Source organism: Malania oleifera, chromosome 2 (assembly GCF_029873635.1).
Source record: "Malania oleifera isolate guangnan ecotype guangnan chromosome 2, ASM2987363v1, whole genome shotgun sequence".
NCBI classification, from domain to species: Eukaryota; Viridiplantae; Streptophyta; class Magnoliopsida; order Santalales; family Ximeniaceae; genus Malania; species Malania oleifera.
Window position 1 is genome coordinate 87,916,053 of NC_080418.1, and position 21,994 is coordinate 87,938,046.

A 21,994-nucleotide genomic window follows, 5' to 3' on the forward strand; every position below is an offset into this window, starting at 1 on the left:
AGTGAGCACACTTGAAGAACTTAAATGATGTGTGCACTTAAAGTTATGAATCATGAAGGATATAAAGCTTCAAGTCATATGGGACATGAAGTTTATTGAAGTAGTGCATAAAGTTCAGAAGAATCTTGGAAGCTTCACAACATGAAGACTTAGGAACTTAGATAGAATTATCGTATGAAAGTCTCATGTAAGTACTTCAAATTTCAATATTGAATAATTGAAGCTCCTAAGATATATCATGGACTTAGAGACCTATTTTATACATGTAAATATTTTCTTAGAGTCCAAATTATGTTTTCCAAAGTATGAATTTAAGTTTGGAACAAAAAAAATGAAAAACAAGTATTGCTGAAAGATTAGGCGACTAATGATATTTTATCAGGCAACTGAAGTATTACTGTTTTTAAAAATATGCAAATAGAATAGGCATAGACGACTGACCTATCGGGCCCAGTCGACTAACACCATTTTGACTTTCAGAATGTGCTAGTTTTAAAATAACATAGGTGACCGACCCTTCGAGTTCAGTCGACTGATGCGTATGTTTAAACGATTAACAACGCTAATCTTGTTTCCAAAATTTGCATGTTTGTTTTCCAAATTGAGAGAAAATACGAGGGAAACTTTTTGAAATCCTAGAGCACTATTTATATATCATACTCTAGCGCTTTAGGGCAAGAAAAGATAACGGCACACACATATATTCTTTCAAAACTCTCTCGTTATACTTTTTTGAAGAGGCTACTGTGTTCTTGTTGAATACTCACGAAATTTTGATTTGATTTTACAAAATTGACACTCTTAAATAATATTTTTGGTGATATACTTTTGAGCTTCAACTTTTATATTGTTTTATTTGAAGTATTGTGATTATGACGTCTACTAATCTGCTCGATTGAGAAGTATTTTTCTATACAAGCCATTGTGCTTTCTTTGTATTGTTTTTGACAATTGAGAAACTTTGAATCATTGGCTAACGAGAGGGTTGATCTCGTTAGAGAGGCGAACTCCACCTTGAATGGAGAGAGGCTTTACTTCACCTGGTAACAAAGTTGGAAAGGAAATCCCCATAGCGGGTTGCTTGAGGCAAGGAGATAGGCTACGGCCAAACCTTGTAAAAATAACGGTGTTTAACTTCTAGTAGATAATTAAAAAAAATTGCATACCAATGTTTTCATTTATGTTGAGCTTATTGAAAGCTTGACCTATCTAGCTTCAATTGAGATAATATTTCACTAGGCAATTCGCTAAGTTCTTTCACATTGTTGCTAAAGCTCATCGTAAAAGATCGATGATCGGGAAAATCAAACTAGAAGATTGGTCAAAGACTACAATGCAATTTGATATATTTTATATTTCGAGAATATTGAACATTTTGTTGTTGTGAATATTAAGTCATATTGAGTATCTTGATGATCATTTTTGAAATATAGGCATGATTGTGAAAAAATTTGAAAAATATGGTGATTGAACATTGTAAATTTTGAATGATTATTATGGAAATTGAAACTTTTTAGAATTATTCTCCTTATGGAAAATCTTTTATAACATTGAAATATTGGAAATCTTGATTGGTTTTCAAACTTGAAATTTTCTTTTTATTGCATTTTAAGTTGGGAATAACATTTTGGAAAATTTCATTAACCCCCATATTTCCTTTTGTTGATGACAAAAAGGGAGAAACTTTTCAAGCATAGAAAGTTTTTAAGTTAGTTGATATCAATTTTCTTTGAAATTACTTATGGTCAACAACAATTGGCATCAAACTTTTTTTTTTTTTTTTTACTTATGACCATATAATAATTTGGTATCATCATTTGTCGTAATTTTTACTATACTATATTTTTATGTGGACCATATTGGTATATCATTTTATAATGAACTTCTTATGATTGAAGATTACTTTTGCTTCTGATGATCATTACAAATCATAAAACATTTTGTGCTTACTTGTTTAAAATCTTTAGCTTCATCCTTCATATTTTGGTTTTCATAATGTCAATTAGGGGAGAAATATGAAAAATAGGAACTTGTGTGTAATTTGATTGATTTATAATCATTCCTATTTTTTGAGAGTAGTTTGTTGTCATCAAAAAGGTGTATATTATCATAACTAATGTTTCATTAACTTGGTTTTGATGGTAATAAACTATTTGGCACGGATGGCTTTGTGTTTAGGTTGTTTATGACAAGATGAAGCCACTGAAATTGAAGATTTAAGAGAAGATCTATAGGCTTTATTGATTTTATTTGTACTCATTTATCTCAAATTATAATGTGTTTTATCTTGTAGATCACTGAGAATATGAGTGTCATAGCACTAAGGCATTTAAACATGTAAAAACACATAAAAAATAAAGAGATTGTTACGGGCTACACTGTCAAGGGCAGTCGATCGACTAGGAGGGGCAGCAACTAGGGGGCAGTTGACCAGCCTAACCAGAGAGTTTGAGCAGCCAACCAGTTCTATTTTTTTGTCACTCTAATAGTTTGTTTTTTTCTTTAATAGCTAGTGCCCGATCGACTACCTTATGACCCAAATCACCCATTTTGCACATTAGATTTACTTTAACAAAAAAATAAATAAATAATTCTCCTAAATTCTATAAATATGCCATCTAAAGCCCAAGGAATGTTAGAGAAGTATTTTTTATTGATTTTTTAAGTACCCAATCTTTTTCTTCTCTTGATCTCCAAAATATAAAGGATATAGTGGAACCTCAAGGTGGTTTGCCTTAAGAGAGTGGGCATAGACTGCTTGTTAAATCACTATAAAAGAGTTTGCATTTATCTTTCACTACTCTTTTGATTTACTTGTGTTTTTGCTTGAGTTTATTCAAATTGTTTTATATTATTGAAAATGAGGATTTTCAATGTGAGATATTTGGTAAGAAAGCATTTAATTTTCATTAATCTCAATTTACCCTATCTTGGGTAATCACCCTTTAAGACAACACATGTCTATGTATCCCCTTGATCTTCTATGGCAATTTCTCAATTACATCTTCTTGTGGGTTGAAAGCCCCAATACCATCAATAATCTTCACTTCATTTTTTTTTTTTTTTTAATTTCTAGAATGAAGATGATCACTTTCCTCTTCTATGTTGGATTTCTCTATAAGCAATTTTGTGTTACATGATACTTTTTCTATCTGTAATAAGTATATTACACACACACACACACACACACACACACACACACACACACACACACACACACATATATATATATATATATATAATATTTGTGTTTGTGTGCAAGTGTTGGGTTGTGGATTATATTCGAAAAGTTATCCACTTGAAAGTTATTATAAATGGGAGGACTCAAGGGCCTCTTATATATGCGAGAACTCCATATCTACTTAAACTAAGTTAAGTAGGAGTGTATTGGGTGGGGAGGTGTCGAAGGGGGCAAAGCCCTCCTGCGGCACGATATAGTACGTTTTTGCTAAGGTGCAATGCAATTTTATTACCATATAAGGGGTATTTGGGTGTTTTCATATGGATCTATATATATTATAGCTGAGGGTTGAAAAAACAACTCTAAGGCAGCTTTCATTTGATAACAAAAATTGCTTAGGGACTTCGTGGACGTAAGCACATTGCTAAATCACATAAGTTTGTGTTCTTCTCTTTGTTAATTTTCTCTAATTTTGTATTTTTTGTGTGTGCCACCATACAACCCCTAGGGCATAATTTCACAACAATTGATATCAGAGCCAAGTTCATGCTAACTTTTTATGATTTTTATTTGCATCATAGTAAGGATGAGTGGGGTGAAGACAAGATTCAAGAAGTTCAAATGTAAAGGGAACTCCAGGCTATGGTATATGCAGATTATCAATATGTTGGTTCAACATAAAGTTTATAGGGCTCTAAGAGGAGAGAAGTCAGGGCTGACCTCAACCTTTACAATCAGTCCTTACGGGCTAGATTATCACCCCTTCAGGTCATGCCTGGAATACAACAAATAATCAATACAAATTTCATGTACAATACGTGCTTCTCCAATAAGAAGATTTGTACCAATATAACCAATGCACTTCACAATGATAAGATTTATAAGCTCAATGAAGACAATAGTATAGCTCTCAAGATAATGTCAGTGTAGCAATCAAAGTGTGAGAGTGTGTTATGATAATATCTTTGAAACAATATATATAAATATATCAATCACAAGTAGGGTTTTAAAGATTTCAAAAATATAATCAAATATCTCAAAAATATTTCTAGAAAATCAACATACGAGATATTTAGAATGCAAGCTTGTCAAAAAATATTTTCTGCAAAGAAAACACGAGACAAAGTCAAGAGTCTTGCAATAAAAATGCAAAGACACACAAGCTAATAAAAGCTTCCCCACAAAACGGATTTATGAATTAAATCTATAGGGAAAAGATTTTGTGCTTAACTCTCTTTAAAAAATCAACAAACAATCACAAACAAGAGAGTATAAGCTTGTAGCACAAATGTAGGTAATCTCAAGATACTCTCACTCAATATGATTTTGCAATAGAATGAGTAAAACGTGATGTATATGGTTTGTATAAGGATGTGTAGCTCAAAATATTTTAGAGATAAATTTTCTTAATCAAAGTGTTAATCCATCCTTAATCTTTGCAAATGAGGGTATATATATAGACTCTATCAAAAAAATGACAGTTGGGACATAGAGGGTATTATTAAATTTTATTAACAATCTTTTAATAGAATTTACCCTTAATTGACCTAAATTGTCGCAGTTAAAAATATGGTAACTTGAGAATTTTGGTCGCTCGGACCTTAGGTTCGGTCACCCAAACACTCACAATAGGAAATGTTGAATTTTCAACTTCGAGTGTTTGAGAATAGGTTTGGGTGGCTGAACCAAGGCGATTTTCCAAACGCTTGAGGTTCAATCATCTGGTTCTTAGTTCGATCTGTCGAAATTCTTATTTCAGTCGCTCGAGGCATATTTGAACATAAGGTTCAGGCTCCCGGGGAAGGTGAAAAAGTTAGTATTCATGGTTCGGTCGACCATACGTGAACAGTGCGTTCATTTTGGGTCGGTCGTTGAATCAAGTCAACCTTTTAACTCTTTAGCTATTCGGCCGACTGAGACGTTTTCAATGCACAAGGTTTAGTCGCTCGAAGTCCTTTCAAGCTTAAGGAGTGGGTCTTTTTTTTAAGTGTGGTTTTCCCTGTTTGCATGAATATGATCTGTAGAATAGAGGGAATTTTTCCAAGTGACATGCAGGGACCTAGGTTCACTCTAAGGTCTAGGCTTTTTAATTTAGCCTAAAAAACCTAGCATTGGTCGATTGAAGGTGATCCCTAAGGTCATTCTACAGTCTTTTGAGCTTATGCATCCTATCATACATGTAATACAATTATTACAAACCATATTATTATTACAGACCAAAAGAAAATATAATGCAATTACCATTGACAAATTTTATTTTCATTCCTTTTGCACTTTATATTGTCATGCCATATGCTAGGTGATGTTGAATTTCAGCTCCTTATGGCTTCTATTTTATCCTTACCATCCGTGCATGCAAAGTAATAATCATGCTCACCATACTCAATGCACAAGTAAGATACTTTGTATTTGTCATAATCAAAACAGGATATGACTCAAAAAATCAATATCATAGTTTGTGGGACTTCATAGCAGAATGGGGTGGCTAAAAGGATGAACAAGACCTTGCTTAAGAACGATAGGAGTATAAGTCTAGGTGTAGAATTGCCTAAAGATTTCTGGGTATATGTACTCAAAATAGCTTGTTATATTATTAGTAGGTCACCTTCTACAAAGTTGGACGGTAAAGTGGTTGACAAAGTTTGGATAGGTCAAGAGGTTGACTATTCTACTTTGAGGATCTATGGTTATCCAATATACATTTACATTCCTAGTGAGCCTTAATCCAAACTACACCCTAAATCTAATAGGTGCATTTTCATTGGCTATGAAAAGGGGGTTAAAAGGTTCAAGTTATGGGATCTTGAAGATAAGAAGGTATTTATTAGCATTTATGTGATGTTTGATGAGATATCAATGCTGAGATAAAAAGAATATGGACAAGATAGTAAAGTTAAAAAGAAGGAGCTAGAGGTGAGGCAAAGCTACATATACTTTAGGACTAGCAACAAAAGGTACCCTTGGTTGAGCAACATACTCCAAAAGATCCATATTCTTTATAGGATGTAGTTTATGGCCCAAAATGAAATGAGTGGATGAAAGTTACGATGGAAGAGGTGGAGTCTTTGCATAAAAATCATTTGGGATTTGGTGGAACTTCTTAAATGAAGGGAAGTAGTGAGATGCAAATGGATGTTCAAGAAGAAAGATAATATTTCATAAAGAGGTGGTAAATGATTTAAGGCTAAATTAGTCACAAAAGGATACTCTCGGAGGGAAGGGATAGACTATGATAAGGTATTTTCTCTACTTGTCCAACATACCCCCATTTTGGGTTTTATTAGCTATGGTAGCTAGTTTAATTTGAAATTAGAGCAATTGGATTCTAAAACAACAATTCTTTATGGCGACCTAGAAAAGAAAACTTATATGGAGGAGAATTATGTTTGCAAATGGAGGAACTCATTGTATAGCGTAAAGCAATGGCCATGAAGGTGGTACAAACATTTTGATTCATACATTATGAGTATCAAATATACATGTTATGAGTATGACTATTGTATTTACTTTAAAAGTCTATTTGATGATTCATTTATTTTTCTACTATTATATGTTGATGATATGTTTATTTTTGCAAAGAGTGTCCATGATGTCAATGGTTTAAAATCCTTATCAAGTAACAAATTTGAGATGAAGGATCTTGGTATTGCAAATATGATCATTTGGGATGGAAATACAACGAGATATGAAAGATTAGGAATTTTGGGTCTCTTAAATGACTTACATAGAGAAAGTATTGGAGAGATTTAGCATGAGCAATGCTCAGCCAATATCTACGTCATTGGCAAATTATTTCAAGCTATCTTCGACACAATGTGTGGTCAAAGGAGGATCTGGAGGAGATGTCAAGGGTACGTACTATACGCTAATGTAGTGAATTTCTTGATATATGCTATAATTGTATTTATCTGGATCATGCACATGCAATTAGTATGGTGAGTAAGTTTATAGAAAATTCAGGTAAGGAACACTGAAGTTCTTTTAAGTGGGCCCTTATGTATTTGAAAGGATCTATAGATTTTTGCACTATTTGGTACATGACAAGATTCAACCTAGTTTAATGGTTTGTTGATGCAAATTATACAGGAGATTTGGATGATAGAAGGTCCATCATAGGTTATGCATTCACTGTGGTTGATGGACCTATTTTTTGGAAATCCATGTTTTAGTCAGTTGATGCATTATCTACCATTCAGGAGTACATGGTAGGGACAGAGGCTGCAAAGGAGACTATGTGGTTGAAAGGATTGATAACCAACCTTGGATTAGAGTAGCATACTATTCATTTGTGCTGTGTCAATCATAATGCTATTTACTTAACAATGAATCAAGTCTACCATGCTAGAACAAAGCATATTGTAGTCAGATATCACAGGATGCGAGAGTTGATTGGTATTAATGAAATTTAGTTAGCTAAGTCGACTACATAAGAAAATGGAGCTAACATGTTGACAAAAGTTATTACTAAGGAAAAGTTCTTACATTCCTTGAATTTACTCCATCTTTCTTGTTGTTGAATGAATGACATGTAGCTTCAGGTAGAAGTACAAGTTTGAAAGCTTCAAAGGGATGAATATTTGCCTAGGTGGAGATTGTTAAATTATGCTTATGTTCAAAGAGTTATCCACTTGAAAGTTGTTACAAATGGGATTTTCCTATCTACTTAACCTAACTTAAGTGAAGGGTGTAAACGGGGTGAAACCCCTCCCCTAGTAGGGCACAAAGTAATTTTATTATCATATGAAGGTATTTTGAGATTTTCATATGAGCTATATATACATATCGTAAGGCAAGTTAGGGTTGAAACCCTGGGACAATTTTTGTTTGATAGTGAAAATTACGCAAAAAAATTCTTTAGACAAATACACATTGTCAAATCACGTAAGTTTGTATTCTTTTTCTCTCTATTAATTTTCTTGTGTGCGTGTAAATAACCATATGACGTAATTTCACATTGTAATATATATATATATATATATATATATATGTGTGTGTGTGTGTGTGTGTAATATACATGATAAGTGTGTATTTATTTTTCCATTTATTTTTCCACCTGTTTCACCAAACAACCAGGGGGAAAGCAATTTCTACTTTTATACAACGGGCACCAATAAATTGAATAGATTATTTCTAAATATTAATTCGTTTAATTGTTCCACCAAATTATACTTGGAAAACAATTCTCACTTTTCAATTAAAGACATTTTTATTTAAAGTGTGATCATCTAAGGGGAAATGGTGTTACTTTAATGGCTTAATGAGGGTGCAAAAATCTACAGTTAATCGTTGTAAACACATTCAGGGAAGTGAGAGAAGCTCAAATATCGTTGCCCCAAGCAGGTGTAACAAAGCTGTTTTCTTCAGCTAGCATTTCAACCGATGCATTATTGCGAGTCTGAATGTAATAAATATCATCTATAAATGCACCTGCAACACATCAACCAACCACGCAGCTTCACCTTCTTATATTTACTTCTTCGGTTCAGCCTTGCTTTATTTATAATCACGGCTTCCCTGTTTGAAGCAATGCCATCTTTCAGTCTCTCCTCATCTGCTCCACTTCTTGGACTGTTTCAATTTGCTAGTCCAAAACCAAGTATGATGAGGGACACGAGCAAACAAGCTTCCCTGTTCATGTGGATTTTTGTTATGGGATTGCTTTCTCAGAACTTGCTCATTCCAGTCATGTCCACGAGCTTTGAAGATCAAAAGAACTATTATCCAGATCCACGTCCAGTAACCCCTCCCCATGGTCCATAATTTCTGTGTCTCTACCGTCCATACACAAACACGCGCACACACACACTCGCGCGTTCCTTGGTGCTTTTGCTGCTTCAAGGTTTCCACCCGTTGTTGCTAATTAACTTGCATGCTGATCTTATATTATACTGCCTGCAGGATCGCGCACAAGTCCTCCCCTTGGGATTTCCCCCAAGCCAGAGTGCAGGTGTGGAGACCCACCACCCTCTCATGGAATTACTCCGCCATCTCACGGCGGTGGAAGCTACTACTCTCCCCCACCAACGCCACGCAGCCGAGGTCAACGCGGCTGTGGAACTCCGCCGTCTCCCAAAAAGGGTGGTGGAGGAGGCGGTGGCTACTATTCCCCTCCTCCATCCGGTGGCAGCAGTCCACCAACACCAGTTGTCTACTACTCCCCTCCAACTGCCGGTGGCAGTCCGCCAACCCCGGTTGTGGTAACTCCGCCTTCCACTCCCACCGTCTCAGTTCCCCCACCCCCATTCCTTCCTGATCCCAACAGTCCCTTCACTGGTACATGCAAGTAAGTCAAACGTGCTTCTACGTATCTACAAGCTTAATTAATTAATTATTCCAACATCTCCGGGACATTTTAATCAATTAATTATAAGCTTAATAATTAATCGTGGTTAATTACTTATTCAATATTCACAGCTACTGGAAGAGTCACCCCGCATTGATTTGGGGTTTGTTTGGGTGGTGGGCGACGGTGGGCGGAGCATTTGGTTTGCCCAGCGTTTCTGAATACGGGGCAGGCCTCAGCTTGCTCGATGCACTTTCTAACACGCGCAGTGATGGGCTGGGGGCCCTCTACAGAGAAGGAACAGCATCACTGCTGAATTCCATGGTGAGCAAGAAGTTCCACTTCACCACCAAGCAAGTGAAGAACAGTTTCATTGCAGCAGTGGGCTCCAACAAGGCGGCAGCAGCTCAGGCAAACATCTTCAAGTTGGCCAACGAGGGCCGACTTAAGCCTAAAACTTGAAAAATCATTTGCCTTATGTCTATCCTCTATTTTGGCCTTTATTATCTTCAGTTGTATGGCGTCTGCGTTTTGGTTTGTTGTTTATGCGTGCATTGTACACATGAATGCTGTTTTAAGTGTTCTTAGTTTGTTGTATTGTCTGCATTTGTGAGGCCACACTAGCTATAGTAAGATGGGTACCATGTCCATGTTTTATTTTAATTATTTTATTTTATCGTTAAATTAATAGTTATTGAGAGAGGTAGAATATACAAAAAATAGATGGTGGTGGATTCATGAACAATGGCTTCAGTAATAGTTTCAATTAGTCGTCCAACTTCAATTCATAACATGTTATGTAACTTTACACATTATTCCAATGTCCACCATTGTATAATGATTAGCTCCTCTAATTGAGGAATGCTTTTCTAGGCACATACACCTTGGCCTTTGGAAGATGGATGTTAACACCCGGCTCAGGTGGTCCATTGGGTTGCCAACAAGTTTGGTAGCCATTTTGAAAATTAAGTATAGATAACCATACTTGACTATCAAAGAATATGAAACTGTCCGCGTTGAAGTCCTAACAAATATTTGATAGGCATCCTGTAACGACTCACTATTTTGGCATTTTTTCTTTTCATATAATAACATATATAATATCTAGTTAAACTATCATAGTCAAAACCAACCTGGACCCATAGGTACTAGGGATATATCTATCATAAAACTCTTATTCCTAAACGGTAGAAAACATAAAATCATATACATACCATAAATACCAGAAATCATACCAGAGTTCTATTAAATCTGCAATATACATATACATACAGTCATCCACAAAAGACTAAAAAATACTCCCAAGGTCTCAACCCAAAAATTCATCTAATCCTATCTCATCCACTTACCCTATAGATAAGATACTCCAGTCCTCTTCTACTGCTGCGGGGCTTTATCTGTCCTCCTACCTGGATTTCCTAAAATGTTTGTAATGCTTTGGTGAGACATCTTTCAGTAAGGGAAATAAACTAACACCAGTGTGTGGTATGAGTATTTTCGTGTTACACATAATATCAGTACATAAATCATATTTGGTATAAATTGTCTATATTGTATTTGAATAAAACACGATACATCATAACATGATATAACGTACTAAATGTTTGTACATGAAAATTATCTTATATAACTATACAATACATGAATAATACTTAGGATGGATAGCTAGATGATGTCATGTATTACCCCCACATGACTGGGTTGTGTAGCCTGAAGGCGGGACCTAGTCATGGTTGGCCGACCATACTAAGTCAAACATGAGTCTGTAAGTGCAATGGGCCTGCTCCACCTGGTTCGGACTGCCAGGGGAGCGCCTGTACTACCATAAAGTCACATCAACTGTCATCTCACACACTCTACAAAAGATGTGTGGTAGCACTATCATGAATTAGTACTTGAACTTTAACTTCAACTTGTAGCTACGGTACCGTGCTCATGAAATCTAAACTAAACCATCCGAGTTTTGATAACATATAATACATTTCAAATACTGATACATGGTTGGTTCATATTCATAGTAATACTTAACATGATAATATTTTCATGAATTTAACATATCATACATGATTACGACATCTGCGCCAACATATCATAACGTACTGAATAAGAAATTCTTGTACTGTTTAACATAATATTCATAAAATCATAGTTCTGGTACTGTTTTTATGGTTTTCCTGAAAGTTGAGAAAAACATTCTTATTCTGGGAAAATAATAATATTATGATATAATATAATTTCATGGAAATTATACTCATGCCACACAAATATGAATAATACTTTTAAGCATAAAACCTGATCTAAAATCATATTTCCTGATAATTAACATTAAATCCATTTTCCTGTTCAACAGCAATATTCCTAAACATTATGCTAATACATACATAATTTCTGAAATAAATGTTGTAATATGGTAAATAATTTTAGGAAAAATATTGACTTAGTTTATCCCCTTACCTGACTACAGAGAAGCCCTCAATCTAATCCAAATCTACACTCATGGTATTCCCAGCTCAACACCTTCGCATTTACATTTTTCCCAACAAAACTTTAGTATTATTCCATCTACTACATTTTCTCAAACCTGAAATACCAAATACCATATAAAACTTAAAATAACCAACTTACCCAAATTTTGGGATGGTACCCAAGTTGGCCTAACCAACGATCTACTCCAGTAGACTTGAAGAGAATCTTCCCAGGAGTAGTGTGGCGGCTTCCGATCGTCGAAACGACGAAGAACCGGACCAAAAATCTAGAAAGAAGGAGTGGATGATGAAGTTTAGAGAGAGAAGAGGAGTTTGCATGTGAAATTACTTGCTGAAATCCGAGTTTGAGCTATTTATACATCTGGTTTCGTTAACAAGACATGCCATTTTGTCGACGAGGCCAAAGGAGGGAGTTCATGAACCAAAACCCCTATTTTTTCCAAAAATCGTAAAATCATAAAGTCGTAAGAAATAACATTTATATCTGGTAAAATTTTACAGACAAACAGTCAAAATGTGAATAAAGGCATAAGCTATCTTCCTAGTAGTTCAATTTTCTAAAAATACTGATATAAACAAATCCCCTTACCTTAATCCCGAAAACAGAAACACAAACGAATTGATCCAAAACAACGACCCGATATCCATGAAACCTAAAAATCAAAGAACAATACTTCACTATAATATTGACTACTACATAACTACCGAATCAAAAACGAAATCAGATCCTTGCCTCGATTTTAGGGAAAAAACCTCGAAAATCCTTAGAACGAAAATTAGATCTGCTATAACTGTAGAGATTTTCCTCCTAATCAACGTAGTGATGTTGGATTTTTTATTCCGGTAACGAACGACACGAAATCCTAGAGGTTTGGTTCAAGTTCTAGAGAGAGAGAGAGATAATGGGATAACTTAGCAAGGAAGGAAAGGATATTCTATTTATAACTACTTTGACCCGGCCAGTCTCGTCGATGAGTCGAAGTTCTCGTCGATAAGCTGAAGAAGGTCGCTCATGGCCAAGAAGGTGACCTCTCCGACGAGCTTGAGATTTCAGAATCTCTAAAAATCCCTTGGTGTATCCTCATTGACGAGTCCCTGCGTCTCATTTTTGAGCCATAAAAGATACTTCGTCGATGAGAAATGGAGCCTCATGGATGAGCTCTATTGTTTTATCCTTTTTAATTTCATTTCTATTTTCTTTATTTATTTTTCGGATTCAGGTCACTATAGTCTTCCCTCCTTATCATAATTTTGTACCCAAAATTCACCAACCATTATCAAGCACACTCTACCTTACGTCCGAGGCCTACAAAAGAGTCGGCAGCTACCCACAAAGCAAATCTAGCCCGAATTTATTACCTACCCTCACTTATGGTGGAGGAATACCATGGTTACAACATAAAACTTCAGGAACTTACAATATACATACAGACCTCTCCCGAATGTCATATCTACTTACTAAACACGCTATCATACATAAATTCACTTACCTGACTAGCTTAACCGTCTCTGAACAATTGAGGATACTTCTGACATATCTTAGTCTCTATCTCCCATGAAGCTTTTTTCATTGCATGGTTCTGCCACAAAACCTTCACTAGTTATATTTTCTTAGTCCGTAACTATTGAAGTTTCCGATCTAATACCTGTACTGGTATCTCCTCATACAATAAAGCATCACTGATCTCTAGAGGTTCGTAACTCAGCACATGTGATTAATCTTATACGTACTTCCTTAGCACTGACACATGGAACACGTCATGGACTCTAGATAGTGTTAGGGTAAGGCCACCCAATAAGCTACCGAACCTATCCTTTCCAAGATCTCAAAAGGCCCGATATACCGAGGACTTTGCTTCCCCTTCTTTTCCAACCTCATCACCCTTTTCATCAGAGCGATCTTCACGAATACCATACTTCCTACCTCGAACTCTAACACTCGTCGGCGAGTATTGGCGTAACTCTTCTACCAAATCTGAGCTACCTTTATTCTCTCCCTGATCAACTCGACCTTTGCAAAGTTCTGCTAAATCAATTCCAGATCCAATATCTGCCATTCACCTACCTGATCCCAGTACAACAAAGATCGACATCGATGACCATACAATGCCTCGTAAGGTGTCATCTCTATGCTAGCCTGGTAACTATTTTTATACACAAACTCAATCTGTGGTAGATACCGTATCCAGTAGTCACCAAAATCCAGTACACAAGCCCGCAACATATCCTCCAATATCTATATAGTCCTCTCAGACTGCCCATCAGTCTACAGGTGAAAAGACGTACTGAATGTGAGCTGCGACCCTAAGGCATCCTATAGACTCTTCCAGAAACGAGATGTAAAACGTGAATCTCAATCTAAAATAACATAAATAGGAACATTGTGGAGTCATACAACCTCCTCCACATATAGCTCTACCAGCCTATTTAGAGAATGGTTGACTCTAATTGGAATAAAATGTGTATTCTTCGTTAGCCGATCAACTACACCCCATATCGCATTTTACCCATGCACCGTTACAGGTAATCCCGTCACAAAATCCATTGAAATGTGTTCCCACTTCCACTTGGGGATGTCAAGTGGCTGAAGGGGTCCTGCTAGCCTCTGGTGCTCCACCTTGATCTGCTGACATGTCAGGAACTGCTCTACAAAATGGCCAATCCCTCTTTTCATGTTCGACCACCAGAAAGATTCCCTCAGGTTCTGATACATCTTTGTGCTACCAAGATGTACGGTGTAGAGTGAACGGTGTGCCTCCTCCAGAATAACCTGTTTAATCTCGGGGTTATTCGATACACAAACCCTTCTGTGAAATATCAATATCCCATCACTAGAGATACTGAAATCTGGCTTTAACCCACTCTGGACTCCTTCCATAACCTCAACAAGCTCTGGATCTTCCTTCTGCGCTGCTTGGATCCTCTCTTGTAAAGTCGGCTGTACCACCAAGTTAGCAAGGACAACCTGATGATTTCCTTCCACTATCTCCAAGCCCAACCTTTCCAGGTCCATACAAATCTGATGCTGAACTCCCACTGCAGAGACTGACGCATCAACTGACTTCCTACTCAGAGAATTAACTACCACATTTGTTTTCCCTAAGTGAAAATGTACTTAAGACTTTTGTGATCAGTAAAAATCTCGCACCTTTCGTCATATCACTACAAAAAAACTGGTTTTTAGTGAAAGATTTAAATTCATTACTAATAATAAGGTATTAGTAACCGTTACTAATACGGCACTATTAGTGACGAAATTGAATCCGTCACTAATAATTCGTCACTAAAAACAACAAAATATCGTGCGAAAATATTTTTCACACAAAAATTATTTCGAGAAAATATTAGCGACTATTTTTGTGGGATTAGTGACGAATTAAATCCATCACTAAAATATAAATATTAGTGACGAATAAATAACTGTCACTACTATTATTTTAAAAAAAAAGTAAAATTTTTTTAATTCAGAGTATTAGTGACGAATTTTTAAATTCGTCACTATTACCCAATTATTAGCGACGAATTTGAGAACAGTGACTGATAATTCCCTTTTTTAAAAGAAATTAAAAATTTTCAGTTCAGAGTATTAGTGACGAATTTAGAAATTCATCACTATTGCCACATTATTAGTGACGGATTTGGGAACCGTCACTAATACTTGCCTTTTTAAAAAAATAAAAAAAAAAAATTTAGCTTAGAGTATTAGTGATGAATTTTTAAATTCATCAATATTGAGTCATTATTAGTGATGAATTTGAGAACACTTCATTTTTAAAAAATAAAATAAAAAATTTTTTTATCCAGATTATTAGTGACAAATTTAGAAATTTGTCACGATTGACCCCTTATTAATGATAGATTTGGGAACCGTCACTAATACTTGGCTTTTTGAAAAAAAAAAAAAAACACAAATTTTTTTTTTCAGAGTATTAGTGACGAATTTTTAAATTTGTCACTATTTTCCCATTATTAGTTATGGATTTGAGAACCGTCACTAATACTTTATTTTTAAAAAATAAAATAAAATATTTTTTATCTAGATTATTAGTGACAAGTTTAGAAATTTGTCACGATTGATCCCTTATTAGTGACGGATTTGGGAACCATCACTAATACTTGGTTTTTTGAAAAAAAATAAAAAATTTGTTCTGAGTGTTAGTGACGAATTTTTAAATTTGTTACTATTAGTCCATTATTAGTGACGAATTTGAGAACCGTCACTAATACTTCATTTTTATAAAATAAAATAAAATATTTTTTGGCTAGATTATTAGTGAGAATTTAGAAATTCATCATGATTGAACCCTTATTGGTGATGAATTTGGAAACCATCACTAATACTTGGCTTTTTCAAAAAAATAAAAAGAAATTTATGTTCAGAGTATTAGTAAAGAATTTAAAAATTCATCACTATTGGCCCATTATTAGTGACAAATTTGAGAATCGTCGCTAATACTTCCCTTTAAAAAAAAAAAAATTTTAAAAAATTTTATTAGTGACGAATTTTAAAATTTGTCACTATTGGCCCCTTCCCCCCCCCCCCCCCAAATCTCTTATTTCCCCATTTTTTTTCCCCAAAAATTTCCCTCCATTAATCTCTCGCAGCCCCTCCCTCCCAATCCTCCTCTCTCCGTCGTCATTCGTCGTTGACTCACCAATCACCATCACCCGTCATCGTTGGCTCGCCGTCACCATCGCAGCCCAACTTTCGCTCATCGCCGTTGGCTACTTCGATTCCCGCCGCTGAGGTTTGCTTCTTCCTCTTCTTCTTCTGTGGTCTCTTTCCTCCATGGTCTACAATCATCATAACAATAAATTCAGATGAAGTTAGAGAGAAAGGGGAGGGGGTTTTGCCCCACTAGGAACAAAAATAGAAAATTTTTGCCCCTTCCATCCCAAAACTATCTCAAAAAACTTCCCCATTTTGGTTGAACGAATAGATAGCCAATACTTGACGCTTCCAACCCTCATGCTTCGAAAATCTTTTCCCAATCTTCCAAAACTTGATAGCATCCCATCTTAGAAACCATTTGACCAACAACGGAGACAACCTAACACATCGATATCGCTTAGGCTTATGCTTGAGCATCAATAGAAACTCACTCTTCCCCACTTTGTCCAGTCTCAAATCACAGGTTTTCCCTTTTTGATCTGGACTGATCTTCTGCGGTCTCTTTCCTTCATGGTCTACAATCATCATAACAATAATTTCTGATGAAGTTAGAGAGAAGGGGAGGGGTTTTGTAAGATGTCATTGGGAGGATTTTTTTTCTTGTCTATTGTTTGTTTCATTGTAGTAATGTGACAATATCAGTGCCCCACAATAATTATATGACAATATCAATGTTTCTAAAATTTGATTAGGGCATCCCCTCATTTAGTGTCTGCTTCTAGTAGCCTTCTAGCATTCATGGTTGGAAACATTTAAATTTCAAAGTAGAAACCTCAAGAATTATAATTAATGAAATAGCCCTTGATGAAGCTACTAAATTTTGACGGACAATGTTTGCTGAAATAATATGTTAGCTTGATATGCATGGCCCACGTCTAATTGCTTAAGGAATTCTTTGGTGTCATTCCATTTTCTATTTTCTGTTTTTATTTCTCTACATTGAAGAAACAAGTTATGACAATGCATATGTTTTGTTTCTCATTTTTTTTTCTCATTTTCATTTTTCCTAAAAACTAAAAACCAAATTTTATGGTTTTCAAGCCTCTTGTTACCATGGTTTTAAATAAAGTCCGCGACCGTTACAGAGTGGTTTCTTGGGCTCCCGATACCATTACACACCACGAAATCCGTGGGAAGAAAAATCCCAACTGTAGCGGCTGTTACAGACCACAACCATTACGTAAAGGTCGCTACAGCTATTACGTAATCACTACATTACTGTTATGCCAAAAAAAAATTATATACTTTTTCTTCTAATTTTTGTTTTCTCCCCTTTCATAAATCATTCTCAATCTACTAAGTGGTGAGAGGGGGGGAAATATTATAATGAGGATGATAATGATACAAAATTTACTATTTTTTAAATACTCATAAGAGACACATTGATTAACAATTTCAAAATACTAACTTGTTGGAAAAATATTTTATTTTGATAATATTAGCAATTTGATATTTAAGTTCTATAAATTTCAACTTCAACCTTCTTTTTTTTCCTATTTATTGTATATTTGTATTATTCATATGTATTACGTGTCTAATAGATTAATGAAGTGTATGATGTATTTTTTTTTATTAATTAATTTAGCGCACATAAGAACAATGAGAAAGTATAAATATGCACACACATAATTTTTCTATCAATGGTGGTTTAAAAGAAATGTTAACTTCTTGCACTTACCAAACAACTTATTTAGTTGAACTAAAGGATCCAAAATACACTAAAACTTTTTCTAGGAAGGGTTAAAAGCTTAAAACATACAAATACACTAATATGCACAAGGTTATGGGTGCTTGAAAAAAATTCATGGTCGTTACACCCACCCCCCTTATGTGACATTCACAACTTAGTTCCTGTTACACTTGTTATTGTTACGTTACACTTACACTATCCGCTACCGCAATTTAAAACCATGCCTGTTACAGTGCTTAAAGATCTATAATTGATTTTTATGGATTAAATCATTTATTTTATATAATATTTAAATTTGAAATTAAAATAAAAATGACACGTGCATTTTAAAAAAATAATTAAAGTAAAATTTTCATAAGTTTTTAAAAAATGAAAAAAGAAATAAAATCAAAGACATCCAAATTTATTTTTTTTTAATGTTCATGTACTATCGTACTGTTCTTGGTACGCTAATAAATTATTTTTAAAATATAATAATTATATTTAATTTTTTTATTATAATATTTTTCGAAGTTATATTATTTTAATAATATTTTTTTTACTTGTAATTTGATTTGAGGACAAAAACAAACTTGATTTCAATTAGGTTTTAGTTTTAATTGCAATTTGTTAATTTTAATTATAACTTGTTTTAGTTTTAGAGATATAACCTATTCATTTGATGTCTGTTATTAAGGTTTCGCAGGTCACAAATTCTCGCATTAACTCTCTTCTTTCTAATTTTTTATGGGGAGAGGTAAAAGATAAGAGGAAGATTCATTGGCGCTCTTGGGGGAAAATTTGTAAACCTACCTTGGAAGGGGGTCTGGGCCTAAGAGATCTTAAGTTCAGAAATCTCTTCTCATGAAATTTGCCTTCATATTGCTCACCTCTAACAATTTGTGGGCAGGTTTTTTCAAGGCTAAATATTGCAGAAATGATCATTTATTAATTAAAAAGGGGAGATCAAATGACTCTCGATTTTGGAAATCAATTATGACCACCATTCCAGAAGTTATGGATAATGTTAAAATTTTGGTGAGAGGTGGGAACTCTTCTTTTTGGTTCTACAGGTGGTTGTCAACAGACCCGTTATCTGTGAGCACTGAGGATATTTTGAATAAGAAACTGTGTATTAAGGATTGCTGGCTAAATAATAATTGAAACTCTGATTTAGTACTGGAATTGGTTGGTGTCGATAAAACAAAGGAAATTTTGCACCAGGCGCCGGCAGGTAAAAGTGGGCAGGATATTTTTGTCTAGAAGTCTGCCCCTGACGGTAATTTCTTTACAAAAACGGCTTGGGAGGCAGTAAGGATGAGAAGTGATAATTTTGGGTGGAATGACTGGTTTTGTTTTGGCATTCTTTATTGCCCAAAAGAATTTCAATGTTTTTATGGAGAGCCTGCTTTAGATGTTTGACTGTAGATGACAGAATTCAGGTCAAAGGAATATCATTGGCTTCGGCTTGTGATTGCTGCTTTCAGAGAAGTTAGGAAAACATTGATTATATTCTTTCTTTAGGTGAGGTGGCTTCATAGGTTTGGCGTCGGGCTAGTGTGGCTTTGGGGATTCCTTTCCAACGATCCCTTCCCTTGAAAAACAAAATGGCAAATTGGTTCCACTATGCTCGAAAATCGTCTAATAGAGGTATATTATTCGGGCTGATTCTGTGTTTGATCATGTTGCGCCTCTGGAATCGTAGATGTAAAGCGAGAATGGAAGGAGTTTATCAAAGTGCAGATCAAATGTGGAGAAATGTTTGATTCTAGGTTAGTTTTATTGCTGAGAGCAACAATTCTTTTCAAAAATTGAAGAAGTCGGACATTAAAATTTTGAATGAGTTTCAAATTAAGCATCAAGGAGTGCGCGACAGGCTTGGAAAAATTATTTCATGGGTTAAACTTCTAGTAGGTTGAATAAAACTTAACTGTGATGGGAGTTGTAGGGGCAATTCGAGTACTTTAGGAGGTGGAGAAATTATTTGAGACTGTCATGGCATGGTAAAAGCGGCTTTTTCAAGTTATTTTGACAATGATACGAATAATAGTGCGAAATTAAAACAATCAGGGAGGGAATTCATTTGTACAAAAGTTTGCATTATTTTAATGTGATTATTGAAAGTGACTCGCGAATTGTAATTGATTGGCTTCGGAAAGGTAGATGTAATTTATGGTATCTTTGGGAATTTTGGAAGGAGGTAGTGGTGGAGCTAGAAGTAGTGAACGTCATGGTGATGCATCAATATAGGGAAGGAAATAATGCGGCTGATTTTCTTGCTAAAGAAGGAGAAATTGGAAACAATGTAATCTGCGAAAAACAACACCTTCTACCACGTTGTCTGAAAGGTAAGTTTCGGATGGATAGGTGGGGTCTCATTTCCGTTCGTCATTAGTTTAACTCTAGAGTTTTGTTTGGTATATTTTGTTTTGAGTTTGGTTGTATTTATATTTTTATCTTATTTGTTAGTTATGTTTAGTTTTGTTGTCCTAGTTTGGTTGGTTGTTGGTGTTAGGTTTTTTGTACTCTCCCTTTTGTTTTATCTTGTAATCACGATATTCCTCCGCCAAAAGTAAGGGTATATTAATAAATAAGTGGAGGTGTCGCCCATTTTAAAAAAGAAAAAGAAAAAAAAAGGTTATTTACTTTTATTTTTTAATTTCTGATTTTCATTTCTATAGTCTTTGACAATGATACCAAACGATCTCTTAAGTTTTTAGATAAAGTGTTGAGCCAACATCATACTATCCAAGTTGCTAGGAAATTAATATATTTGATTGGAACACTAGTCCATTTGCTTTTGTTGAAAGCAATTTTGTTTTTTATCTTGTGAATTTTTTATAGACACGACCCCCACTGCTTACTAGGTGAGAGTCCTGCTACATATGCTTGAATTGTAGCACACTTTAAATTTTTATATTTTTTTGAGCTTTCTTCTTTATCATTGACTTGGCTTAGGGCAATATCTATTATGCACTTGTTTATGTGCCATCATTTTGGCCCCGAGGGCATTGCATTTTGGTGGACGTTGTACCCAGCCAAAGCATCTAACTGCGGTTCTCTAGTCAGTCTATAATTATGGATATAATGATTGAGTGATTAAAAATCCCCAGTTTATATGACGTCATAACATCATATTTAATTTAGGGCACTTCAAAACTTTTTACATGGAGTAGTTGGCAAAACATAAATTTTGGTCCAATTGAGATTGAAAGATGTAAATTATCTTTTCTTCAAGAAGAATGGACATGTTTTCTACCTCCAAATTTCTCAGACCCTACAAAGTTAAAAGTGCTGCAGACATCAGATGAGAGTTTAATTTAGCTAAAATTAATCTAGATTATCATTCTTGTTTTAAAATTATGCATAATATAGATAGGTGACAGAGATAGGACTGCTTTTAAAATCTGCAGTAAAGAATGGTAGTATGGAATGATTTCTATTAGCAAGCATTAAGTGAATCTCACTGAAAGACTGAGGAATTGTAGAGGGTATTCTTGAAAGGGGAGAAGGGTTCGTGTTATGATGGCTAGAGGGATTCTCCAAGCTACTAAGAATCCAAAAGTTAGGGGGATATGAGAGAGGGAGAGGTTTAGGGAGACATTAAAACATGGTTGGGGTATTTATAGGGGAGAGGTGAACGGGTTATCATCCAATAAGAATTAGCACATGGGTTGTCATCCAATAAGAAAATTTCTAGTCA

General features: G+C 35.0%; 1 protein-coding gene across 1 annotated transcript; it reads left to right on the plus strand.

Annotated features, from left to right (window-relative positions):
- Positions 1–8,677: 8,677 nt before the first annotated feature.
- On the plus strand, positions 8,678–10,217 carry LOC131149685 (protodermal factor 1). The gene is made up of 3 exons (XM_058100355.1): positions 8,678–8,933; positions 9,080–9,464; positions 9,596–10,217. Exons 1-3 carry the CDS (start codon positions 8,708–8,710, stop codon positions 9,924–9,926), a joined length of 942 nt encoding a protein of 313 aa, XP_057956338.1. The 5' UTR covers positions 8,678–8,707; the 3' UTR covers positions 9,927–10,217.
- Positions 10,218–21,994: the final 11,777 nt, after the last annotated feature.